Source organism: Lepidochelys kempii, chromosome 13 (genome assembly GCF_965140285.1).
Source record: "Lepidochelys kempii isolate rLepKem1 chromosome 13, rLepKem1.hap1, whole genome shotgun sequence".
NCBI lineage: Eukaryota > Metazoa > Chordata > Testudines > Cheloniidae > Lepidochelys > Lepidochelys kempii.
The window spans coordinates 20,272,238-20,299,109 of record NC_136392.1 but is presented as its reverse complement, the minus strand read 5'-3'; the positions used below and the strand labels follow the sequence as shown (position 1 = coordinate 20,299,109).

General features: G+C 46.7%; 2 protein-coding genes across 4 annotated transcripts in view; one reads left to right on the top strand and one right to left on the bottom strand.

Moving 5' to 3' along the window:
- The first annotated feature begins 458 nt into the window (after positions 1-458).
- On the top strand, positions 459-11,235 carry TOMM34 (translocase of outer mitochondrial membrane 34). Of its 3 annotated transcripts, XM_073309656.2 has the most exons (8): positions 787-1,587; positions 1,694-1,785; positions 1,975-2,074; positions 5,632-5,784; positions 7,031-7,200; positions 8,013-8,160; positions 9,120-9,246; positions 10,090-11,235. In XM_073309656.2, the coding sequence occupies exons 2-8, from the start codon at positions 1,767-1,769 to the stop codon at positions 10,192-10,194; spliced, it is 822 nt and encodes a 273-aa protein (XP_073165757.1). In that variant the 5' UTR covers positions 787-1,587; positions 1,694-1,766; the 3' UTR covers positions 10,195-11,235. The 3 variants fall into 3 exon arrangements, with proteins under 3 accessions (XP_073165755.1, XP_073165757.1, XP_073165756.1); XM_073309654.2 differs by lacking the exons at positions 787-1,587; positions 1,694-1,785 and adding an exon at positions 459-661; XM_073309655.2 differs by having other exon boundaries at positions 787-1,785.
- A 2,091-nt stretch (positions 11,236-13,326) lies between these two features.
- Positions 13,327-26,872, bottom strand: part of PABPC1L (poly(A) binding protein cytoplasmic 1 like) — a 29,426-nt gene continuing 15,880 nt past the window's right edge. The window contains exons 11-15 of the mRNA XM_073309653.2: positions 26,362-26,501; positions 22,212-22,305; positions 19,616-19,746; positions 16,599-16,689; positions 13,327-15,634 (exon numbers count right to left, since the gene is read on the bottom strand). Of these exons, the coding sequence (XP_073165754.1) occupies positions 16,606-16,689; positions 19,616-19,746; positions 22,212-22,305; positions 26,362-26,501 (449 nt within the window). The 3' untranslated portion in view covers positions 13,327-15,634; positions 16,599-16,605. The remainder of the gene's footprint in view (positions 15,635-16,598; positions 16,690-19,615; positions 19,747-22,211; positions 22,306-26,361; positions 26,502-26,872) is intronic.

Sequence of the window (26,872 nt, the reverse complement as noted above, 5' to 3'; positions counted from 1 at the left end):
GGCAGTTGGGGGGTGAGGGGAGACGGCACAGAGCGGCGGGGGTCGGGGCAGTTGGGGGGTGAGGGGAGACGGCACAGAGCGGCGGGGGTCGGGGCAGTTGGGGGGTGAGGGGAGACGGCACAGAGCGGCGGGGGTCGGGGCAGTTGGGGGGTGAGGGGAGACGGCACAGAGCGGCGGGGTTCGGGGCAGTTGGGGGGTGAGGGGAGACGGCACAGAGCGGCGGGGGTCGGGGCAGTTGGGGGGTGAGGGGAGACGGCACAGAGCGGCGGGGGTCGGGGGAGCTGGGGGGTCAGGGGTTGACACGGTCTCTCTCCCAGCCCCCTCTCTTGAGGCCCGCCCTGTGCCAGGGAAGCGGAGCCCCCCAGGGGCAATTCAGCGGAAGGGGCTTGCAGCTCCCGGCTCGGGGGAGGCGCTGGGGGCGGGGAGCGGGCGTGGCCGGGGCGCAGCGGGCCCCGCCCTGTGCCGGCTGGCAGGAAGCCGCAGAAGGCTCTGGAGCAGAGCCCGCGGCGCATGGTCGGGGCTGGCTGTTCTCCGTGCTCCATGGCCCCCGCGGCCCGAGTCTCCGAGCTGCGCCGCGCCGGGAACGAGCAGTTCCGCAACGGCCAGTACTGTCAGGCCGCCGCGCTCTACAGCCAGGCGCTGGGGCTGCTGGAGGCGGCAGGTACCGGCCGGCCCGGCCCTGAGCCGCGCACAGCAGCAAGCGGGCGGGACTAGGGCCCGCGCTGGGGCTCGGGAGCGGGGGCGCAGCTGTTCTGCCCAGTGGTGAGGCATGCGGGTGCGGAATTTACCTTCCCTCCAAGCTACGCCTCCCCTTGGGGCCCGGGATATGAATCCGCCCGCCCCCAGCCTCCTCCCGGGGTGCTGGTACTGGGGGGTGAAACCACCTTTCCCTCCCCTAAAATCACTGCTCTTCCCTGGCCTGTGGAGTTGGGGGGGGTGAAGCTGCCTGTCCTTCCACCCCTTCCCCCCCCCCGCCCGTGGGTGCAGGGCCGCTTTCGCTCATTCTTTTGAGTGGTGGCAGCCTGACGTCGTCCCAAATGGAAGATGGGCCCCATGCCTGTTCCTTGTACATGCTGGGGCCTCAGGTAGGTAGAGGCCTTGAGCCAGGTAGATGCAGGGAAAAGGGAGAAGATCCCTGTTGTGTGACCCAACAGCTGAGCCCCAGATCCGGTATTTATATGAGTGCCCACTCAAATACAAATCGCCAGGTTGCAGTAGGACTTCATCCACTCAGCTGCCCTGGGTGGCTTTAAATAGTTTCATATAAGAGACAGCAAATGGATGCCCCTTTAACTGCCTAGATGACAAAATGCCTATAGGGCACCAGACTGTGCCCCTACATGGAATAGCTTTATGTACCCATACAGTATGACATTATTGCCCTGTATGTGTACTCTCGGTCTGGTAACAGGGTAAAGGAACAAGCTACAGTTCTTTAGGCTCCAAACTTGCCCTGCCATAAAGTTATGAGTGTTCTTGAAACTCTTCTGCAATCCAGAGCATTTCAGTAACTCTGGCTACCACCATATGCTGTCTCTGCTGACTGCACCATTGAAAATGCCAAATTACTGAATCATATATGGACAGGTGAGAGAGTGATGTGGGCTTGGGAACAGGGCAGTTCTGAGCTCCAAGCCTATATCTGACCCTAACTTTGGACTTAACCTTTCTGCTTCTCTCTCCCTATCTGCAGAACAGGAATGATGATGCTTTTCTACCTCTCAGCAGGCATGAGGATTAATTAGCTAATGCTTTGGAGATGAAAAATGCTGAGTATTATTGCTGGTACTGATAGTGATATCAGCAGTAAACCTCTCTGTTCTCTTTCCCCAGCTGTGACTTCAATACCTGTAATATCCACAGCACGTGGAGTCTTGCTTTTTGCAAGAAACTTCAGATGAGTTGGCTTTAAGGTCTATTGAATAAACTGTTTCACACTTCACGGTTTGATTTGTTTTCTGTCTCTGCTCTTAGGGGAGAAGAATGCTGAGGAAGTGAGTGTCCTCTATTCAAATCGAGCTGCCTGCCACTTGAAGGATGGAAATTGTAGCCTCTGTGTTAAGGACTGTTCAGTGTAAGCATCTTCTGTCTAGAGAAAAGCTGTATTTTTGTTTTGAATGATACAGGATTGAATATAGTATCTGCGATATATGTCCCCTGTTACTGCGTGATGATATTTTGTCCTAGCATAAGGATGTTAATCTTTATTGGTCTCTCTTCTACTCTCTTATGAACATTTTTACCATGTTGCATCAAGTAGGGGCAGAGTCTGCTCTACACACGGGTGTAACTGAGAACTAGATTTGGCTCATAATTTAGAAAGAGTTAGGCCAGGGACCCTGGTCACCTCCCATCCCCAAATTCCTCTTTCCCAAACACTTGTAATGGAATATGGCATGGTAGAGACTTGCTCCTCAGTAAGCAGCAAATTTAAGACTAAGGCTATGAAATCCTAGACAGGCTGGAAAAGCCCACATAGCTCATCTAAGGTATGCCTAATGCCCCACAAAAAAAGTGTTCTTAGCTAACTTGGGTTAGCTAACCTGAGTTAACTCTGGTTTAAAATAGCAGTGATTACACAGCAACTTGACATAACCCTAATCTGCCCCCCTCCATCTCTGCAGGAAAACAGTAGCCAGATGCTCTTGCCTTTAGGCAACAGTTTGTTTGTATAGCACCAATAGCATGTTACATGTACACGCAGCTCTGAAGACAAAGATTCTGCCTTAAACAGCTTACCACCTTCTACGGCTAGTGCAGTGGGATTCTGTGGTTGCCATGTCAAGATTTCTTTATAAATCTTAGAAATGCAAAGTTTAAAATGTTTGAAGTGATGGTGTAACCATCTTGGTCCCAGGATATTGGAGAGACAAGGTGGGTGAGGTAATATCTTTTACTGGACCAACTTCCGTTGGTGACAGCGACAAGCCTTCAGATTTAAAATTTTTATTAAAGCGAATGTTAAAATAATTATATAATACATAGGTTGAGAAAAGAGTGTCTATACATCTGGGTATAGTGCTTAGATTATCCACAAATACAAAGTTTGTTTTGAAAAATCATATGATACATAGAGTACATAATCAGCAATAACCCAAATTTTAGGTGAATAGATTTAACAATATAGTTTAGATATTAGAATCCGAATACCCAGATACATCACTCATGAAAAGTTGTACAGAGATTTGGTTGTGGAAAGCAAAATACATCAATAAGTGGAAATTGCCCCCCAGTAATAAAGAAGAGCACTGTATAGAATTCTCAAAGTCTGAGAGAGGTATTCTGAGTGTCACAGTTAAATACAAGGTGGAACAGATTGTTAAGCATAAGTAGTACACAATATGTATTTACTACACCTCTGTATAGCTCGAAAGCTTGTTGCTTTCACCAACAGAAGTTGGTCCAGTAAAATATTACTGCACCCACCTTGTTTTTCTCTAAGCTTAAAATATGACAGTTGAGCAGTTTTTTTTGAATAAATTATTCTGGTGTGGATTGGTTAAGAGCCTTCTGCCTACCCTAGTGTGTTTCATATGCAACTGAATGGCTATGTACATTGATAGGAACAAAGTTTAAAACCCTTTTTAATGCGAATGGAATTATTTTAGCAGTGTGGAGAACCTGTTGCAGCAGGGAATGAGCCATTAATTTTATTTGGAGCAGAATACTTTCACATAACCTTTGTTCTTTGCTAAACAGTATGGCTGTCAATTAATTGCAGTTAACTTACACTATTAGAATAGAATACCAATTGACATTTATTAAATATTTTTGGATTTTTTCTACATTTTTCAAATACATTGATTTCATTTACAACACAGAATACAAAGTGTACAAATAATATAAAGCTCACTTTATATTATTTGCACTGTAAAAATGGCAAACAAAAGAAATAGTATTTTTCAGTTCACCTCATACCAGTATGGTAGTGCAATCTCTTTATCAGGAAAGTGCAACTTACATACGTAGGGGTTTTTTTGTTACATAACTGCACTCAAAAACAAAAAAATGTACAACTTTAGAGCCTACAAGTCCACTCAGTCCTACTTCTTGTTCGGCAAATCGCTAAGAGAAAATAGTTTGTTTATATTTACAGGAGATAATGCTGCCTGCTTCTTGTTTACAATGTCACCTGAAAGTGAGAACAGGCATTCCACATGGCACTATTGTAGCTGGCGTCGCAAGATATTTACGTGCCAGATGGTCTAAAGATTCATATGCCTCTTCATGTGTTGGCCATTGTTCCAGAGGACATGCTGATAATGCTCGTTTAAAAAATAAAAAATGTGTTAATTAAATTTGTGACTGAACTCCTTGGGGGAGAATTGTATGTCTCCTGCTCTGTTTTACCTGCATTCTGCCATATATTTCATATTATAGCGGTCTCGGATGAATACCCAGCACATCTTGTTCATTTTAAGAACACTTTTGCTGCAGATCTGACAAAATGCAAAGATGATACCAGTGTGAAATTTCTAAAGATAGCTATAGCACTCGACCCAAAATTTAAGAATCTGAAGTGTCTTCCAAAATCTGAGAGGGATGACGTATGGAGCATGCTTTCGGAAGTCTTAAAAGAGCAACACTCTGATGCGGAAACTACAGAACCCAAACCACCAAAAAAGAAACTCAACCTTCTGCTGGTGGCATCTGACTCAGATGATGAAAATGAACATACGTCAGTCTGCACTGCTTTGGATTGTTATCGACCAGAACCCGTCGTCCGCATGGACGCATGTTCTCTGGATTGGTGGATGAAGCATGAAGGGACACATGAATCTTTAGTACAACTGGCATGTAAAATATCTTGCAACGCCAGCTACAACAGTGCCATGCAAACGCTTGTTTTCACTTTCAGGTGACATTGTAAACAAGAAGCAGGCAGCATTATCTTCTCCAAATGTACACAGACATGTTTGTCTGAGCGATTGGCTGAACAAGAAGTAGAACTGATTGGACTTGTAGGCTCTAAAGTTTTACTTTCCTTTATTTTGGAATGCAGGTTTTTTTGTAGATAATTCTACCTTTGTAAGTTCAGCTTTCATGATAAAGAGATTGTACTTGTATTAGGTGAACTGAAAAATACTATTTTTTTTTTACAGTGCAAATATTTGTAATAAAAATAAATCTAAGCACAGTACACTTTGTATTCTGTGTTGTAACTGAAATTAATAAATTTGAAAACTTAGAAAACATCCAAAAATATTTAAATAAATGGTATTTTATTATTAACGGTATGATCATGCGATTAAAAAAATTAATTGCTTGACAGCCCTACTAAATGGGCCTTTGTGACTGTCACTGGGAGAAAAGTTTAATATTTTCTTCCTTTAACTACTGGCTATATTATCACAGAAATTAGAGATGGAAACCTTCACCAAGTCCCCACTACTGCAAGATTTGTTCCCTACAATGCAGTATGTGAATACAATTTGAAATATAGCCACACATTTCAAGACTTTGCCTTTGAAAATTTGGGTCATAGACAGTTAAGACTCAACAAGCTCCCAGGTGATATGGTACCCATGTGGGAGAATCTGATATTAAAAAACTTGACCTTCTGACTACCTTTCTGATGAATTTAGCTCAGGTGGCCCAGTGAGCTGTGTTGCTTTCTCCCCACTGATCTAGTGCTCTGGACCTGGTCCCTTTTGGAATCAAACCCCTACTGAGGCGGGCAGCAGCCTATGAGGCTCTGGAGAGATACCAGTTGGCCTATGTGGACTACAAGACTGTATTACAGGTTGATTGCACTGTACAGGCTGCACACGATGGTGTCAACAGGTAACTCCTAACTCCATACTGTTACACAGACCAGAATGAAGACTTGAAAGTACAGCAGAGCTCATTCAGCTGCCTCTGCGAATCTCAGCCCCACTTAGCTGGGACGATTGCTTGGGAGCAGGTTGGGTGCATTGGAATGCTTTGTAAATGGCATAGATCTGATTGTTATGCAGCCTAGCACTGTTTCTGTGGTGTGAGTTCTTTGGTGATATTTGCTGCCAGCACTAAAGCTGTCTGTTCCCGTCAAGTTGCTACTTCCCTTTATTATAGCTGGGGAATTATTCCATTTGGCCATGGAAGTTTTCCATATTTTATATAATGTTTATTTTTAGGCAGCTAACCAATTACAAGTGGCCACGTTCCAACCTGAAGCCTCCTTAGTACCTTTCTGTTCCCAAGAGCAGGTCTATATGAACACAGTGTGGTCTACTAAACTAGTAAGCCTCTGTGCTGCTCCATATCTTCTTATGTTTCACAGCACCGGTGAATTCTAGTAAATTCATAGCTCCCATCCTAGCATATCTTTTTGCTTTTGGTATTGTCAATACTGAGAAGAGACTCCTTTCATTGAAACCCTTTATGTAGAGCCTAGCTTTGCTTTTCGCAAAGGGAGAGAGGAACTGAGCTGACAGAAGTTGGCAAAAAGGGCCCTGCAGAAGAAATATGGAGAATATGTAAAGATAATTCATTTTAAGTTTCTTGCGAAAGAGTGTATACCATTAAATTAAAAACGGCTGTTTGTGGTAACTGGATAGTCTTCTCTTTTTTTAAGCTTCCTTTCTGAATGGCATTACAGCCACAGACTTCCTCTGTTTATCTTCTTATTGCCCGGAATATCTGATCTCATGAAGAAGCATGGCATTGTGGTTCAGACCCAGAACTGAGATTCAGGAGGCCTCAGTTCAAGTCCTGGCTCTGTTACTGACTCACTGTGTGACCTTGGGGACAAATCATTTAACCCCAAGGCCTCTGTTTTCCCACCTGTAAAATGAAAACACATCTACCATGGGTGTATGTGAGGTTTAAGTCATCAAGTGGCAAACACTAAAATGACAGTTTTCTTACCCTAAAGGCACGTTTTCCTAACTATACACAGTTAGCAGGGTTGCATGCATAGCAGTCACACAGTATTTGCCTGCAGATGCTCAGTTAGGAGCCTGCCTGTTGAAACTGAGCACTGTCCTGGAAAGATGGCCTGTTCTGCCAGCAGACTTGGTAGCTACACAGCCTATATCTCTATTTCCAGAATGACAAAAGCCCTGTTGGAGAAGGATGGCCTTGAGTGGCGCCAGAAGCTCCCACCAATCCCTTCAGTTCCTGTTTCTGCTCAGCGAAGATGGGACTTTCCTCCTGCAGGAAGCCAGGTGGCTGCCCCAAGACACAAACCATATGAAACTGCATCTCTAGAAAAACAAGGTGAGCCTTTCCCATGTTTAGATGGCACATGGAGTTGTGGGACTGAGATGGGACAGTAAAGTACAAGGCAAATGCTAAACTTGGTCTGGTGCTTAAGGCATTGGCCTTGGTCTCAGGAAAAGTAGTCTCTGTTCCTGGCTCTGCCACAGACTCCGTGTGTGACCTTCACCAAGTCACTCAACTGCTCTGTACCTCAATTCCCTGCCTCTACAACGGGGACAACATAATACTTCCTTTCTCCCACCATTTGTCCATAATGGTAAACTTTTTCGGGCAAAGATTCTCTTACAATGAGTTTATCCATTGGGGTGCTGTTCTTGCTTGGCACTTATATTTTATTATAGTAAAGCCTATAATAAATACTAATAAACCAGTCATTCCATTCTGTATCATGCTGCGGACAAGCTACCAACTTGGGATTCTTGAATTCTGCTGAACAAGGAATTGATGGGATTGCAGCTTAACCCTGATTTAAGTACAATTCAGAGAGTAAAACCAGGTGTGTGATTCTCGCCCTCAGCCTTCTGTGGCCTTGATCCTTTCAGGCAAGTCTAGCTATCTCTTATTCTCAGTAAATCTATGGTGCCCCATGGTAGCACTCAGATATCTAGGTGGGTTTCTGTCCAAAGATAGTCTTTCCACAGAACAGATTTCTCTGAGAGAATTCAGGCTTTTCTGTGGTTGCTTAGGTTTTCATACTTAAAAAGTAGGGTTTTTAATTAACTGTATTGATCACTGCCATTAACAAATGTGACTGCTTAAAGCTCTTTCATTTTTACGTAGCAGTATGTTCTCTCAAATACAACTTCCAGTGCCTACTGCTGCTATGATTGAAAGAGCAAAAATTTTGAAGCAAGAAGGAAATGAACTTGTGAAGAAAGGGAACCATAAAAAAGCTATTGAAAAGTACAGCGAGAGTCTAAAACTCAGTAACCAGGAATGCACAACTTACACCAACAGGTAACGTACAAGCACCGATTTACCATATTTCCCTTTGGGGGGCTCTCTTTAAGTAATTGCAGTAACTCTTATCAAGTTTGGACCCAACCCTGCTGTCTGATGCCCACACACAGCTCCCACTTAAATGAATGGGAGCCAGGTGCATGCCTGAGGGTAGAATTTTACCTTTAACGTTTATCAGTGTTGTGGTCAGAATACATAGCTTGTGCAAGTGTGTGGGAGATTAGGGGAAGCATTTTCTCCTCATAACAGATGTTTGCTCTGCAAGTGGAGATGCCTTTATTTTCCAAAGTGGCTTTAAGGAGCCTGTATGGAAATTCTCAGCTTAAATTGTTCGGCTTTTACTTCTTTCAAATCTTTAGTTCTGTTTAGAATGTTCTGTTTTTGATGGTGCCTGCTCTCCACTACCTACAAATAATGGTGTAATGACTTATCAGAAACCTTTACTGCTTGTGGTGCATTTGAAGGCAGCTGCAGAGAACCGAGAACCTTCCAGGACAGTACACACAGAAAATCGTAACCTTAGAAATTCTTAAAGCGACAGCTGGGGACTGAAAACTATTTAAGAAAATTATTAATTCTTACAGATTTGTGGAGCAATTATTTTATCGACTCCCCTTTTAACCAAAACGAGTTTTGAGCTCAGGAAACGAGAAGATCCTTGATAGTACCTCATTCTAAGTTTATAGAGGAGGCTTTTTTATTAAAGAGAAGCTTGTGACTGGGCAGGGGTTGAGATGAGACCTGCTGTGGGTACACACATGCTGCACAGTAAGATGCTGTCTAGCCTTGTTTTGAAAAACCTTTTTAATCTCTACCAGTCAGTGCAGGGTTTGTACAATGAGACTTTCTCCATGGAAGAAACCTGGCTAAGATTGAATATAGTGCCCCAAAGCAGGGATCATTGTAGCCCACCACTTGAAGCCTAAAACCTTTAACTACCATTGTCTGTGCTCCAGAGCTCTTTGTTACCTGTCTCTGAAGCAGTACAAGGAAGCAATACAAGACTGCACAGAAGCTTTGGAGTTAGATGCTAAAAATATTAAGGCGTTTTACAGACGTGCTCAAGCATTTAAAGAACTAAAGGTAAGTAACTGCAAACAAGTTTCAGACCCCTTTCAGGACTGGGATAGAGAAGCCATGTTCTCACAGGCATCACTGAATCTTGAATCCACAACTGTGGAGTTTCCACAGGCCTTTTATAACTTGCCTCTGTGCAAAACAACTACAAATCTGCTACCTGACTTGGAATCTCCCTTCACTATGTACCACACCTCAGGCTAGTGATTTCACTGGCTGACAGCTCCATGGATGTGTGTGGATCTTTCTTTGGGAGAAAAAAGACCTGAATCAGGGTGTTTGTCCTTTTTATAGGTGTCCTGCAAGTCAGGTTTTCTGGAAACAATGCTTGTATTACCAAAAACTTACAGTCATGGTTCTTAGTAAGTCAGTAGCAGCTACCTTCACCTTTGTGTGGATTTCTCATTTGCTAGCTTCAGGTTTCTTGGTGTCTTGAGTTGCCTGATAATTTCCTGGAAACAGCTAGATCCTGTGTTTGGGGCACTGAAAATGACTATAGAGGGAGGTTTTGGCAAACAGCCTAGATCTTAAACTACAGCTAATTGTGGCATTCTGCACTATTTAATCAGTTAAAGCAGCTCCTGTTATAACATGTAATCTAGGTGTAATATTAGACTGACACTGGAGCAGGTTAATGCATCAGCTTCACCTCCCATATAAACAGTGTCTTTCTAGTCCCCAATTTATGTGCATTACAAAACAGCTATGCAGTTGTCAGTCTCTTCTGTGAGAAGCACATGTGAAATAGAAGGGGCTGTGGCAGGTAGTCCTTCAGTGTGTGAGCTTTTAAAGGCCAAGTTTCAAAAATATTTGCATTTTCAGTGTTCTAAAAATGTGTTTTGCTTCTAGGATTACAAATCAAGTATGGCTGACATTAATAGCCTTCTGAAAATTGAACCAAAGAACATAGCTGCACAGAAACTACTGCAAGAATTGAACAAGAACTTAAAATAAAAAGGAGCATGAAATCTGTCTGCTCTTTACTGCAGAAGACAGGCTTTCCTTTTAATACTGATACAGGGGCCCAACACTGTAGGGCCAGCTCTGAAATCTACCATCCTGATTTGCCGAGTAGTAGCTAGTTCTCTACTGCTTAATTACACATACATTAATATGTACCATCTATATCAAAACTGGTATCTCCTTGTAAGATCTTTATAAATTTTAAATGACCCTGTTTTTGAGAAACATTCAGGTTAATTTCCTTGGTATAAGGTAATTTTGTAAACTCATTATTTATTTAAGTTAATCTGTCTGCCAAGATGGGTGTGGGGGCTAGGGCTCCTCTTCTGGCTGGGGCATGTCTTCAAAAGTAGTAAATTGAGTTTATGGTAATGTGCTCAAAGTGGAGAGAAGCAGATCTGCTGTGTATACTGCTTCTGCTTGCTTAAACAAGCCACTTACAAGGGCTGCTGCATGAGAAATTAAAGGCAGGGTTTCCCTAGCACAGTTCCAGACTCTCTTTTAAATATGAGGTGAGACCGCAACAAGAATAAATGACTCAGGTGTTCCCTGTCTTAGCTGGTGCCTACTTGCCCAAAGCTGCTTTTGTTTAGAGTAACTGTTCAGAAGCTTGCAGCTGCTTCCACATAGCTCTTATCCCTCACAAAAACAGGCATCAAGTCTTTAATTTAAAACTGCCTTGGTACTGTATTTGTGAGCTATCTTCACTGCACTTGAAGTTTGGGTCCTAGCAGCTTTGAACCTTTACAACTTCTGTCTAAACGTTTTAGCTTCTGTTTGTGTCTTGATGGCCAGCTGCTATTACTGCTGGTACAGGGAAGAGGGTGTATGATGGTATCCCACATGAGGCCTCTGATGTGAAGAACTATCTTCCTCTGTTAGACTTATGAGCATGTTATACTCTGATTCTTCCCATCGAGTAGTGGTAATGAGTTACTTTTAATCTTGAGATCTAAATAGATAACAGGATGACTTGTTTGGCAAAGCTACTGTATGAACAATGCAACCTCTATTAAAAGCCAGCATATGTTACAGCTGTGTGTGTGTTTTTATTAGAATTGTGTATTTGACACAAGGCTCTGGGTGTACTCTGTTACCATAATTGTTGCTGGGACAGGGAATATTTCACCACCATAAAGTACTATTTTATTTGTCCTTATGGTCAAGGAGCTTCCATAATTCAGTATCACTGCAGAAGTCTCATTTATGCACTGCTAAAAACACTATTTTCCAAACTTCTATCCCAGTGTATGCTTAGGATGTTAGATTGTTGCATGGGCAAAAGAGAAGCCTTGCAGTTTAGCTACAGTGTAAAACAGAAGTGTTAACAAATCTGAACTGGAGATGTTTCCAGGACATTAACTACAAGCAGGGCTTGATTACTTACATTGAAGTACCGTTAAAGAGTCTGTTTTTCTAACCTATCGTTCCCCCTGCAAATTGAAGAATATGCTATTTCCATTCCTAATCCCTTGTAGGGTTGGTGTGGCATGCCCTTACTTTCTCAGGACAGATCAATATTTTAGATTCTATTTACCTCTACCTTAACTGAGTTCAGGAATTAAAAAATGCTCTCATTGTGTTAATGGAATGAGAATGTAGCTACAAAAAAGCTTTTGGAGAAGGCTGGGAGGGAGGTGCTGCTGCCTTAGCTGGGTCTAGCTGAGGATCTATTCACTCCATAGCCACACAGCTGTGCTGTAATGCTTCACCTTTCATTGTAAAATCACTGCTTGCCTTTGTAGCAAACAGGAAACAGGAGCTGCATGCAGTGATGTCTACAGCAAGCCTAAAACAGTAGGTCCAAGAGGCCCTGTTCATCTCACCATAGGCTATTTATGCTATAGCTATATTATGGCTATGCTACTGGAGACACAAGTATCTGTTAGGTTTCATCTCCCTGTGCTGCTAGGTCTGCCTGCAGCTGCCTCTTCGTCTGCAGTCTTTCCTAAAAGAGGGAGCTGATTGGATAACAGCACCATGTTCCTCTACTGGCCTACAGACAAAATGCTAGGCAGCAGGTGGTTAGGGAGCCAGTTAAGAGAAGTGCATGCTGGTTAGCTGGACTGCCTCACAAGGTACTGACCTACTGAGGCTGGCTATAATCTCCTTTCCTTGGTACATGTTGGGGGGGAAAGAGTTTGAGTCAGGCCCCCTGTATAACTTTGGAAGAGCAAAGGCTGACAGAGTGAAGCTGCGCTACTTGGAGAGAAAAGCAAAAAGAAAAACCCATCCTTAAAAATAAACTGTCATTGAGTATTTTCCACTGAGCTGCAGCTGGTGGTCAGGGGATAGAAGTGAAGAGTGGTGTATGGCTGAGTAAATTGATATTGCCATGCTAGTTACAGGTTGGTGCTATTGAATTTGGTCTCACTGTTGCACGTTATACATGATCTGGGCTCTAAGGCTGTAGGCCAGTAGCTCTCAACCTTTTCAGACTACTGTACCCCTTTCCGGAGTCTGATTTGTCTTGCATACCTCAAGTTTCACCTCACTTAAAAACTACTTGCTTACAAAATCAGACAAACACCATAAGTTTCACAGCACACCATTACTGAAAAATTGCTGACTTTTACCATATAATTATAAAATAAAATAAATATTGTACGTGCATTTCAGTGTACAGTTTATAGAGCAGTACAAAGTCATTACCTGTAGGAAATTTTAGTTTGTACTGACTGCTCTGGGGCTTTTTATGTAGCCTGTTGTAAAACAAGACAAATATTAAGAGGAGTTGATGTAGCCCCTGGAAGATCTCTGCATACCACCAGGGCTACGCTTACTCCTGGTTGAGAGCCACTGCCCTAGGCCATTACTGTTTGGTGTACAGGTGCCTGTTACACTCTCTTTACCACAGCCCAGCAGTGTTTAGATGGGAAGAATCAGTCAATCAAAAATGAAACAAACAGCTTTCTATTACAGAGCCTAAGCTCCAGATACTAACTGAACACATACATGCTCAAAGCAGAAGGGAGCACAGTGCATTCATGGAGAAGCTTTTCACAGAAGTTAGCTGAAGGACCCCATCAGAACACAGGAGAAAGGGAGTATCAACTCATCAATTCCTGTTAGGCCTTGAGCCCAGGACAGAATAGGCTATTTCTGCTAAAGCTCAGGAGTGGCTCTACCTAGGAGGTAGCAGTTACACTCACTCTTACAAGTTGATTGCTGCTTATAGACCTCAGCTTCCCTCACATGGTTTTTAACATCTCCTCTCCCCCTTCAGTTGTATGCAGTAAGCCATACATCTTTGCCATCTCTGACTAGGAGGGACATAGTTTAATGCTAAGTGTTTCTACCCGCCAGTTCAGCTCCAGCTCTGACTAGGGTGTTACAAGTAAAAAGGTGCATTATTAATTACTAACATTTCTGCAAGCAACAAACAGCCTTTGCCCAAGAAAGTCCAAATATTGAAACAGCAAAACTGGCTGCAATTGAGAAGGGAGGATAGAATGAAGAACATGACATGACATACACATGTTTGTAACATACTTAAGAATCCGTTGGTACAAAAGGTATTATGTAAATGTAGCAGACTAACCCAGTCACTGCTGTTGGAAACCCTCCCATTCACAGGAGTTGCCATACTTGATAGACCTCAGCTCTGATCTAGTCTAGTATTTTGTCTCCCAGTGCAGCCAGTGCTAGATGCTTTACAGAAGATGTAAGAATGTCACACTAAGCAGATATGAAGTAATCTGTCCCCCACATTAGTTCTTGAGCTCAGTGAGTCACACAATTTGTTTGCCTTTGTTAATAGGTATTTTCCTTGATCAGTTTTGAATTTGCATTTCATCCAATGTCTCCTTGTTCCTGTGTTAAGAGGCAGGAAGAACAAACTCCCACTCTGCCATCTCTTTAACATTCACTTTTCCATATTTTATATCCCCTCTTATCTACTTTTTAAGATTAATGATCCCAGTCTTTTCAGTCTCTCGTGTTTTTCCAGTTACTCCCCCCACCACTCTCATGGCCCTTCATTTCTGCAATATCCTTTTTGAGATGGAGTGACTAGTACACTCAGTATTCCATATGAGGTTGCACCAGTGATCTCTGTTACATGGAAAATAAATTATGTAGAAAGAATGTTAAGGTTGCAGAGGCAAGCACTCAAGTTAGGAAATGCCAAAATTTAAGGTTGACAGTACAACCTTACCTTAGCACCCCATGTCATTGTGCATTCATTAGTCTATAATTCCATGATCACATTTCCCCCCTGCCCCAAACAGCGTTCAGCAAAGGCAGACACCCAGCATGGAACATGCCAGACTATAGCTGTTTGGGCAAAGTTACAAGCAACTGAAGGAATGTGTCAAGCAACCTTAATTATAGGCAGCACTACCTGCTGTGCCTAGAATAATGTTATCCTGATATTTTCTATATTGGACATTCCATTCTTTATGCATCCTAACATGTTTGCTTATTTTGACCACATCTGTACATGGAACAGAGGTCTTCATGGAGCAGTATACAGTGGCAAGTAGGCCCCTTTCGGGACTGCATGCAGCTAAGTTAGAACCAAGACAGTGATTTATTTTTTTCCCCTCCCGTACACATCACTTTGCATTTATCAACACTGAGCTTCATTTGCCCATTCACCGAGCTTCGTTACATCTCTTTGAAGTTCCTCACAGTCCTCCCTGGTCTTGACTAACAGACAACTGTGTCATCTACAAATTTTGCTGCTTCATGGCTCACCCCCCTTTCCAAATCATTAATAAGATACATTAAAACACTGGACCTAATAAATAATCTTGGGCAGCCCGCTGTTAGCCTTGTGCCAGCATGAAAATTGACCATTCAGTCCTACTCTTTTCCACCTGCTAGTCAGTTTTCAGGATTATAGGCCTCCAACCCATCCATCCCTCCATTATTGCTGAAGATCAGCCTTAGGTCTAATCACTTACTGCCACTTATACAGAAGAAACCATTTCTTCTTGAAAGAAAGACAGTGACGAGCACATAGTGAGGGCAGGTGTATCAGCTGTTTATGGTGTCAACTACATGAACAAATAAAACATTACAGAACCCAAAGAACTTACTAAAAATGACAAGCTCTGATGATTCATCATGTCATGGAACACTACAACTGAACCAATCGTGTCTCCCTCCTCGCCACTCACAAGGAGAGGTTGTCATTCTACCACGTGCCCCCCTTGTTAACATTTTCACTACCTGCTCTCAGTGGTGAGGATTGTCAGAAGAGAGCTCACATGGACAGTGTTACATAGATGCAGTTCATTTATGGGGAAAAATCATTTTGCAAAGTTTTTGGTGCACAAAGAAAAAGTAACGTTGGGCTTTGAATGCAAGTCAGTGTTGCTGTCTGTACACAGAAAAAATAAATAAATGCGTCCAATATATGTGGTGATGCATGTCAGGGTTGTAGTTGCTTTATCTTCAGAGCCAAGTGTTCTTCAGAGTCCCTCCTCTACAACAAATATACACTTTAGACATGTTAGACACAGAAGCTCAGTCTAAATTAGCCTAGAGTTCACATACCAATACTGAACTTGAATTAAGTGACCCGTGAGAGCAAGGAAACTGCATGACCAAACTTTATCTTACAAAGGGGTGCATAGAAGTTCTGGCCATTTCTTTTCTGTTACCAAACAGGAAAGCTGGAAGCTTCTGCTGGAGTTGTACTGGGATGGGGCATGATCACTGCTAATGGATCCAGATTAGAGGCTCTAAGATTCTAAGAGGATAATAGGTTAAGCCAGCGGTTCTAAAACTGTGGGGTAGGACCCCTAAGTGGGTCAGGACCCTATTTTAATGGCATTCGACTTGCTGGGGCAAAAGCTGAAGCCTGAGCCCCACCACCCAGGGCTTCAGCCCTGAGTGGTGGGGCTCAAGCTCTTGGGCACTGGCTTTGTCCCCCCGCTCGAGGTGGTGGGGCTCAGGCTTTGGTGGGGCTCGGGCAGGCTCTGGCTTCAGTCTCCCCTCCTGGGGTCATGTAGAAATTTTTGTTGTCAGAAGGTGGTTGTGGAGCAATGAAGTTTGAGAACCACTGGGTTAAGCTATTCTGCAATCCCATGTGAAGGCATCAGGAATGATTTCACCAGATTCTATGAGGGCTACAAGGAAAGCCAGATTGCTTTATTTTTCACCTCCAAGTTGCCTCCCCAGATTTACATTGAAATTAACCCATTTAGCATTAATTTTTCTCTGGTACAATCATCAAGTTTTGGAAAATAGCAGGAGACATCGATTCATATAAAGGAATTAAGTTTGAAGTCGGGGTCCAAGACAAAAACACACTCATTGCTTTCCCAAGTCCACCTTGACTAATCTTGACAAGACTTCTCTGGCGCTCACATTCCAGGCAGAAAGGGACCCTTCTCCACATTATACCCTGCCATGAGACCAGCTTCCGCACAGCCTTCCACACCTACCTGGGTCTCATAGGAGGAACGTTGCAGCACTGCTGTTAAGCGATGATTCGGTAGCCTGGTGTGCTTGGAGCACTGCAACCGCTTCCTCGATCTCACAAAGCAAAGCACAAGGTGGAGAGAAGTTTAGTTGTTCTGACACCTGGAAGCTTCCTACACAGGTAACAGTCAGGATACTCAAGGCTTCCAACTTGACCTTAGTATAGTTGTCCCTTCCAAGAGGCAAGTTAGTTAGCAGGGCTGCTATGTTTAATCAACATTGCATTTAGGTTAGATTATTTTTATTTTGAAGTCTGATTCCCCACTGCCTCAAAACTCCAGAAGTTACACTCAATTTGTTAGTCTCTAAAATGCCACAAGTACTCCTTTTCTTTTTGCGAATACAGACTAACACGGCTGCTACTCTGAAATCACTCAGACAGTAGATGAGCCTACTATAGCCAGTTCCTAGGTCTATGTGGAGTTCTGCCTTCTGTAATAACTTCAGAGGAGCCCCCCAACTACCTTGAGCACGACACGGACAGACAATGGCAGTCCTGACTGAAAGGATGGCAGTAGCTATCAGCACGTGCATCCCACATGCTCCTGCTGATCTACTCGGCAGACAACAACCCACCTCCCTTTTCATACAGCTCTGCGCAGTCAGGGCACTTTGATGTCTTCTGAAGTGCCTGGTATTGGCCACTGAGACCCACTTCCTACGGAGATGACCCAGCAGTCTGATCCCACCTGATAAACCCCCGTGTTCATTTAAAAGGGAGACACAGGTGAAAAATATTAATCCTGCCTCCAGTAGCAACGAAATACAGCCAATCCGTTCAGGACAGAGGTTTTGATGGGACCCTGGGGCCAAACGTACACCAGATATGCAAGAAAAATATGAAAAATTTCACACAGCCAGTATTTTACCAGCTCAAAATTCAGAATAAAGAGGTTGCTGCTCAGACTGAATGTGTCAGACAGGATTGGAGTTTGCAGCAGCCTCAGATTTAGCACATTCATTTTCATGCTATCCAGGCTCCTTTATGGGCTCTCTCTTATGTGAGTGATATTACAGGACTGGAGAAAGCAAAGTGTGGAGACCTGATGACCTACAGCTTCTAAAAAGTTCTAAAGGAAACAGCTTACAGCAGAATTTGCCTTCTGAGAGCTTGTTGCCCAATGACTACAAGCAAAGTCGCCAGGATCTTGTATTATTACAGACTGACTGAATAGCTTTTGACACTTCTTTAGCACAACATATAATCATAGGATATCTAGGAACTAGCTCTGTGTGAACAAAACCCTATAAACCTGCCCTTGTGTCACCTTCACTTTATGATCGTGGCCCTTGGAATCCAAGATTTAAACCAGCAAGAATGGCCGCATTTTTAAGAGAGGGAGCCTGGAGTTACTTCACTTATTCAGGGAATATGCAAGCCCATAGTCTGGAATATGCAAATCTCTATCTGATTTGGTCTCTCCCTTTGCTTTCTGTGCTTTGCCATGTAGCCACCAGCCACTTGTCCACAAACAGGTTCCAGACACCCTCCAAATAACTGAGAGCCAAGTGGTTCCTTTAAGGTTTTACATGTGAAAAAAACAGTCGTACTTAGAATATCAGACTAAAATGAGTACAATGCAAGCTGCTTCTGTCACGCGTGCTGGGAGATTGGCGGTTTCAGGGGGAAGCATGTCCACATCATACAGCCAAAGCACAGTTTGGAATGGACACACCCACATCAGAGAGATTCCAAACTGGAATAGCAGGGGATGTTTGCAGGACGGAGATGCAATGGCCAAGCTGTGCGGGGGGTGGGACCTAGTACAGCACCAACACATACACTACGTGGCTGTAGCCAGAGCTGATATTTTCATAAAGCACTGGATTCACTCAAAATGCCCCAACATTTAAGGGCAGTGCATACAATACAGAGTCTGACCCCCAAACCCAGGATGAGTTTGACATGGGTTAAGTGAAGGATTAAAACATGAAAAATATGTTGGAATAAGACAACCAAACATTCAGACACAACAAATCTCTCTCTGACTTCTGAATATCCCTGTGCTATCTTCACTGTGGGACATCTCTTTGAAGCAAGTCACATACTGCTCCAAGTCCCTTAACTCTCTCCAATCCCTCTGGTATCTTCTGGTCTCAGCTCTGCCAGCTTCTGGTTACCCCCAGCCAATCTCTCCCTACATGCACACTGACTTTGGTTCTCAAGAAGGCCTAAGAATCCTGGAGTTTCCTTATGGGAAAGAATCAGCCAAGCTATCATCCGTTCTTGATCACTGAGTATTTTGTCTCTAACAAGAGGGATTTAAAAAAAAAACAACAACACAACCCTTCAGTTAATTGATCGTCAAACTTCACAGCCTTGTAAAGGCCAGAGTGGCCATACCTCGGAGGGTTCCAAACATTTGTAGCCAGGAACAAACATGGAGCGTGTCCAGACTAGCCCTGATGTACTAAGTTCCTAGAGCTAATTGGCAATCAGTTAATGAGAGGTACAAAATGCTCCTCAGACAAACTCTGAAAGAACAAATCCTTCATTCTGCTTCTGCTGAAATCCTTATTTCTGCCTCCACTTCTGCAATATCTTCCCAGTGTTTTTAGAACTCTGCTCTCTAAACTTCCAGAGCAGTCAGAATGCTGCAATCTTTACCGTCTTGATCCAGAAAACTAGGACATTCCCTGCCTCAACTCCCACCATGCTTCCTATCCATCTCCAAATGGATTTCAAAATTGGTCTCCTAGCTTCCAGAGAGCTGCTGCACTCTAGCCTGGCCTCTTCTCCTCCCACAGTTCTGGAGAGTGAGGGGAAGGCGTTGCATTATCATTTGAGCTGCTTATTTATCAGGAGCTGTATCTGCTTTTCCATCTCACCCTAAAACAATGCTGACCCTTACCTCCCTGCAGCCCCTCTGCACACACACATTCGTTAGCAGCTTTACTATTTGCAGCACCAGATTCTTTCATTTTGTGACATGCATTGCATTGGAAACATTCATTCTTTAGAGCGTTGGCTACTTCCTACCTTGGAGTGGAGGGATTCTGGTGATTCTAGCATAAGCAGCAGCTCCGAGTTATCGATCTCTAGCAGCATTCCTGTGATCTTCCCAGCCAATGAGGCGTGCATGGCATGGATTAGGGGGTAAAGGCGTTCACCTGGTCACAACATCAAGGATAGCCTTACACATTATGGAAAAATCCAAGGCAACTTCAGACCTTTTTGATTCAACATCCTCTCTCCAGCCCTACCCAGCCTGCCCCCACACAGAATGAGTCCCAGCTCTGATCTTCTCTCATCAGGGTAGGAGGGGTACAGATCAGGGAGATCACTGTTCACACACCAATGCTTTGCTGCAGAGGTGTTTGCAAGCACCCAGATCCCATGTTCCAAGAAAGCTTCCAATCCCTGCTGGGGGTGTGAATGCACAATCAGGACCTGTACCACTAGTTACATTTTCCTTGACATTGAACCACGGCGAGAGAATCTGGTGCTAAGATGAGGGGCCAGGAACAAGGACTTATACCAGCCAGGTGCTGTGCAAGCTTCTCCTACACAGCTCTGCCAATACCCCTCAGTGCTGGGCTCCCCACACACAGCTTTGCCAATGCACCTCAGTCCCGAGCACAGCCATGTGCCTCCCTGCAGTTGTTCCATTCTCGGGCCTCTCTTAAGCAGAGAAGGGGTTTGTAACATGCACAGATTGGGATCTGGACGATTTCAAGACTGACAGTGAGCCCGGTGGGTTTGAGAGAAAGCTGAAATCAAAGCCCGCTGAAGTTAAAGGGCTGATGCCCTGACTCACTATGCCATTCGGCTTCCCAAGAACAGAGTCAGACATGGCTGCTAGCCAGGCACATTGTGCAAAATGGAGATGGTGTCAACACACAGCTGCTGAGACCTGTTCTACTTGTATGCTGAATGGGGCCGATTCTGGTTCCCAGCCTTTTGCTGCTTGAACAGGTGAGAAACTGAGTGTAGCAGCATCTCCAGCTGCAGCTCTTCAATCCTGCTGTTTCGCACTAGTCCCCATAAATCTGAAAGCCTTGGATTAAAATGTTTTTAGCTATGAGAACAGGGTGATGCTTAGGAGACCACACATGGAAAAAAGTTTGGAAGACTGGGTATTAACAAGAGGCATAGTTGCTGCTTCCTTTACAGTCTGTCATTGGGACACGCAGGCCAGAGCCAGAACCAGACTGCTAGAAAAGAACTATGTCAGCTTCTCTATCCTGCAGGAGCTGTGGTCACATCTGCACATGGAAGTGGATTTGGAACAGTTACTCAGGTGCCAACGTCACTAACATCTGTGAAGTGCCATCCAGGGCTAAGTAATGTTGTGTGAACAGCAACCAGTTTCACTGGCTGGAGAAAGGCAGCTTTATCCAGGTGCAGAGATACTAACCAATTAGTTGAGTGAGGAGCCCCACAGAGTTCCTCCCCCAAGACTGAGTAGAGCACTGCCCTGACTTTATTGGTAGCGTTTCTGGTTGGCATCCTTTCGTCGGTGAGAATTGGTAGTGTACCTAATGCGCTGAAAACAGGCCAAAAAAGGTTGCAAAGACCATGTTTTGGTAGAGCCATGAAAATAACCTGAGTCACTAGCATTTCTCTGGTGGAACTAGAATTTAGTAATCAAGAAACACAGCAGCAAAGCAGATGGCAGCTCAGGGAGAGCTTCCTGGATGCTGCAGAGAGAACACATGCAGGGAGCAAGGCTGCTGGCTGAAACTGGAGAGCAGCAGCCACCTGCTGCAGCTGGGCTGTATTGAAAGTGCAGCAAGCATTGAGAAAGGGAGAATAGCACATCTCCCAGTACCCTTCCTGGTGGGTTGGAAAAGGGCAGTATGGAGAATATTAAGAGTGTCTGTTTCTAAGGGAGCTTGCTTGGAGTGCCAGTCTAGTGATGAAGGAATGGTCTCTGCTCAATTCTATATCTGGCTGACCCAAGTACCTGAGACAAGTGCTCTACCCATGGAACCGACAGCCAGGCCAGTCTCTCTGTAGCTAAGCTCTTTAGAGCCTGACAAGCATCCGGATGCAACGTCTCTGCACAGCTTGTGCTCATGCACCAACACCAGCTGCTCAGTCAGCGGGAAGTCCCAGACTCCATGTGAAATTGAACACTTTGGCAGAGCCTGATCGCCTGCTAGAGACAGCCCCTGTGAGGTAAACAGCTGATTGACAGGCAACAAACTGCTCACCCAAAACCTGACAGGAGCAGTGAAGTGTGTCTTTGAAATTCAGGGGCGCCTGAAACATTGTCCCCATTGTAACCTGGCAGAGCGGGCAGGGTGGAGCTCTCCTTCGTGTTCTGAGCTCATAGGTTTTCCCTTAGCCTGGCCCAGGATGCAGTGACCCATCGCACCACTCCCACAGGCTATGGTACAAAGGACTACAAGCAAAAGCACTCCACAACACAGCCCAGATTTAACAAGAGTTTGTTTCTGTTGCCTTGGAGACTATCGCACAGGCTGTGGAAATCCCACAAGTGCCACATACGGGGCTAGGAAGAAACCTTGGGCTTGTTGACGTGCAATACACACACAGTGCAGCAACAGCTCCAGTAGGTCAATATCCTCATTCTACCAGGGTGTAAAGGAACAGCTTCACCGGCACCTACCTAGCATTTGCTTCTGCTCCTGAGGAGGAGCTGCAGCGAGCATGGATGCAGTCAGAGGCTCCTGCCCATGAATATGAACAGCAGGTTCTCCAGCCTGAACAAAGTACAAGGGATAGAATCACTCAGAAGGACAGGAAGCAGCATTTGGGCTAATCAAGGTGCGCAAGTCATATTTTAGAAGCAAGGAGTCAGGGAAGAAGGGCACAGTCTATTGGGAGGGCTTGGTAGTTACAGCCTCTTTTCATCTGGGGATCTCAATCATTAACCGTAACCCCTATGAGGAAGGCAAGTCAGGGCTGGATGAAGGCAATCTGTGGCCTAGGCACATCAGGAGGCCTGGTCTGCATCTAACACGTAGGGTGACCCGGCTATGTCACTCAGGGCTGTGAAAAATCTCACAGCAATGGAAAACCCGCTTCCACCTACGCAGGAGGTGCCCACGCTCCAGTGCTCTGCAGCACTGCTTTGTAGCTGTGCCTCTGTAGCACAGACCCGGCCCGTGTCCCTGCCCAGAGAGGCAGGGCAGCAGCATGGGGCCCACTTATCAGCCCCCCCACTAGGGATGGCAACAGAGGCCTGTTCTCCCCACCAAAAGGCAGGAGTGGCAGTGGGGGGGAGGCTTGCTTACCCAGCAGCAGCCTGGATGTGTCTGTGGGTGAGGGGTTGTGCCTGCTGCCCTCTCCTGCCACTCAGCTCTCAGCTGGAGTGGTGCTGGCAGTGCCCCTCAGAGCATGGGGTACTCCACGGAAGTGCGTTGGGGGGACTATTCACACCTCTGCAAGCTAATGTGTACGGAGCCTAAAGCAAGGAGACTTCGCTGCATCGGTTATACTTGACTCATGTTTTCAAGCTTTTATTCACAATCATGAGGCTAGAAAGATAATTTCAGCTTTCATTAAAAAAAAAAAAAAAATAGTGGTATTGTCTCACAACTCCAGCAGCTGGGTCCCTAAGCAGGAACCTGTAGTGCCTCGGTCTTAATCCAGCCCCAAGGCAAGTTACCCCCATTTTGCAGATGAGAAGCCTGAGCTGTGCTGATTGTGAGTTGCCCATGGTCACACACGAATCAATGGCAGAGCCAGAAGTGGCCCCAAAGAGCCTGGAATCCCAGTCCCCTGCCCTCATCACTAGAGCACAGCTCCATTAAATCACTGGCTTCTTTCAGGGCCGCCCGCACCTGGACTTCCCAGACAGCATCTCTCTAAAAGGCACAAGAGACTTGTTTTTAGCAATGCTGAAAGCCATTTGAGGAGTCCCATTTTCAGTACTAGAGGAAGAGCTTCCCCATTCCCACAGAGGAGGAGATACTCAGATTCCAGCTTTGCTACCAGCATTAAGAATCAACCCTGCTAAGTGGCAAGAGTCTGGCAGTTTCCAAGTGGGCTGATAAGAGAGCAGAGTCATAATACAAAGAGAATCTGTACACTTCAGGAGGGAGACTAAACTCAATCTCCTCTCCTCTCCCCTCCCATCCCTGGGGACTCTCGGTATCTGGGCTGGCCAGATTTGGCCCAGCTGATGGTCTCCAAGGAGGGTGAGGGCTGCACCAAGGTATCAAATGGAGGAGACTACAGCACATAGATGAGGCGTCCACCCAAGGCACTAGACGCAGCATGCAATGCTTTGCATTGATCTGAGTGGTCTGGCAGGTAAGGTCAAGATGCAGCTCTGTATGATTGGGTGCCTGCCTTTCCTATCTGCAGGCTTAACAGCCAGATGGTAGTGCTCAGTAGGTGATGCTTTAGCCACTCCCTCCTCTAACAGGACCACGCAAGATAGAGCAATTCCCTAAAGGTTAGGATTGCCAACTGTCTAATCACACAAACCCAAACACCCTTGCTCCGCCCCTTCTCAGAGGCCCCGTCCTGCTCACTCCATCACCCCTCCCTCTGCTCTTTGCTCTCCCCCACCCTCACTTGCTTTCAGCGGGCTGGGGCAGAGGGTTGGGTGTGGGAGGGGATGTAGGGTGCAAGCGGGGGCTCTGGGCTGGGGAATGGGAGTTTGGGTGCACAGGAAAGGGTGCAGGCTCTGGGAGGGAGTTTGGGTGCAGGAGGGGGCTTTGGGCTGGGGCAAGGGGTTGGAGTGCAGGAGGTGGTGAGGAGTGTGGGCTCTGGCCGGGCAGCGCTTACCTCGGGTGGCTCCCAGTCGCAGCACAGCGGAGCTAAGGCAGGCTCCCTGCCTGCCCTGGCCTCATGCCTCTCCCGGAAACAGCCGACATGTCCTTGTGGCCCCTGAAGAGGGGAGGGGGGCAAGGGTTGCCGCACGCAGGCACCACCTCTGCAGCTCCCATTGACCACAGTTCCTGGCCAATGGGAGTTGCAGAGTCAGCGCTAGGGGCAGGGGCAGCACGTGGAGACCCCTGCCCACCCCCAGGGGCTGCAGCAGGGGTGGTAGGTTTGTAGAAATTTTGGTGGTGCCCAGAACCCCACCACCAAACGCTGTCCCCTACCTGCCTAAGGCTCTCTGAGGAAGTTCGGGTGGGAGGAGGAGGTCTGGGGTGCAGGCCTTGGGCTGGAGGAGGGGATTGGGGTGCAAGAGAGGTACAGGCTCTGGGAGGGAGTTTGGGTGCAAAAGGGGTGAGAGGTACAGGCTCTGGGAGGGAGTTTGGGTGGGAGAGGGGGTCTGGGGTGCAGGCTCTGGGACTGAGTTTGGGTGCAGGCTCCGGGCTGGGGCAGGGGTGCAGGAGGGGGTGAGGGGTGCAGGCTCTGGGATGGAGTTTGGGTGTAGGCTCTGGGCTGGGGCAAGGAGTGGGGGTGTAGGAGCAGGTGAGGGGTGCAGGCTCTGGGAGGGAGTTTGGGGTTGGGAGGGGGTGCAGGGGTGAGAGCTGTGGGGTGGGGCTGGGGATGAAGGGTTTGGGATGTGGGAGGGGCTCAGGGCTAGGGCAGAGGGTTGGGGTGCAGGAGGATGAGGGCTCTGGGGTGTGGGAGGGTGAGGGCTCTGGCTGGGGCTGGGGATGAGGGGTTTGGAGTGTTGGAGAGGCTCAGGGCTTGGGCAGAGGGTTGGGGGTGTGGGATCTGGGGTGGGGCAGGGCTGGGGATGAGTTTGGGGTGCAGGCAGGCTGACCCAGGGATGGGGCCAGAGAGGAGGACTCCCCCCAGCCCTCTCCCTGCCAGCAGCAGTGAGCTCTGCGGGAGGGCCCTCCCCTTCCCCCCAGCAGCACACCCACCCCACACCACTGTCACTGCACATGGCCCCTCTCAGGTCCAGGAAGCCTCCTCACCTCCCCTGTGGTGGGTGCCAGGTGGGGGGACCTGCCATCATATGTGCACCTCCTCCCCTGCTGCTGCCCCTCTCTATAGCCTCACTGGGGGGTAAGGGATGGGGCTGCCCTTACCCAGCGTGGGGCAGGAGCGGTGATTGCGGGCGGGGGGGCCCCCTGTGCTGGTGAGGGTCCTGCCAGAAAAGGGAAGGGTCTGAGGTGGAAGGGCAGGGTAAAGGCAGCCTGCCCTGCCAAGAGTGGTTGGGGGGACACTAGGACCCTGCGGCGGCAGTTGATGCTGGGAGCCAGCAGAGCAGAGTGGAGCTGCAGGGGAGAGGCAGGATACTCCTGGGGCAGGGGGAGGTGCCTGGGGGCGGCAGGTGTGGCCAGGGGAGAGACCTGTCCCCGAACATTGGTGGAGCCAGGCCCTGTGGCCCTGAATATTGCCGGAGCCTGGCCACCACGGGCCCATATAACTCGCCGCCGCTGGGCTGCAGGGATGGGCCAGCCACTTCTGGAAGCAGTACAGGGTCAGGGCAGGCAGGGAGCCTGCCTTAGCCCTGCTGCAACGCTGGACTTTTATTGGCCTAAAATCTTCTGATTTGGCTTCAGTATCCTCCAGGAGATAGAGCCCAATTCCGAGATACTCCCGGCAAAACCGGGAGGGTTGGCAGTCCTACTCAAGGTGCGACTCCATCCTTCCTCCACCTCCACCAGAAACTCTCTAGCAGCAGCAGCAGAGTTCTCATCAAATGCAAATGGGAACACCAAAGGCCTTTCAGAACTTGGCCACCATCTTTGCCCGGCAGGGGATCAGGAAACAAAGGCTATTTTTGAATGGCCACGGTTCAGCATTCTGTTCCGCTTCTCCCTCCCTGTGACTCTTGAGCAGAACACTGGGCTCTGCCCCAGCATCAGCACCTCTAGGACAAAATCCTGTGAATGGGTTACCTGTTGTACCAGCATAGGTGCCACGTTTCCCATCGGCTGGATGTTCCTCACCGCTGAGGAGTACTTATACTGTGGCACGCCCCGCAGCAGGGCTGGTGAGGTGGGTGCACGGGCACCAAGCGTCTGGGTCCCTATGTTGGCTGGAAGAGACACAGGAACATTAGCAAGGAAGAGATGTGCCAATATGCATGTGCACAGGCATGAACTCTACACCTGCCAAGAGCATGAAAGTAGCATGCCAAGCGGGGCACGTAAAATACGCCCCTCAACTTCAAAGCAACGTGCGGGTGCCACTCAAGTTCAAAAAGGCTACGTGCTCTCCTAGCGCAGGGTAATCAATCAGGGGAGTGGGGGGATGTCAACGAATGGACCTGTCTTTTTCATTCCCCACCCATAGATTGACGCCTCTCAGCATCAGCAGCTGAAGGGCAGCACCAAGCCCTGGTACCAAGGCGCTTGCCCCAGGCCCCCTACTGCAAATGCATCAGCGAGGATGGCACAACGGTGCTCG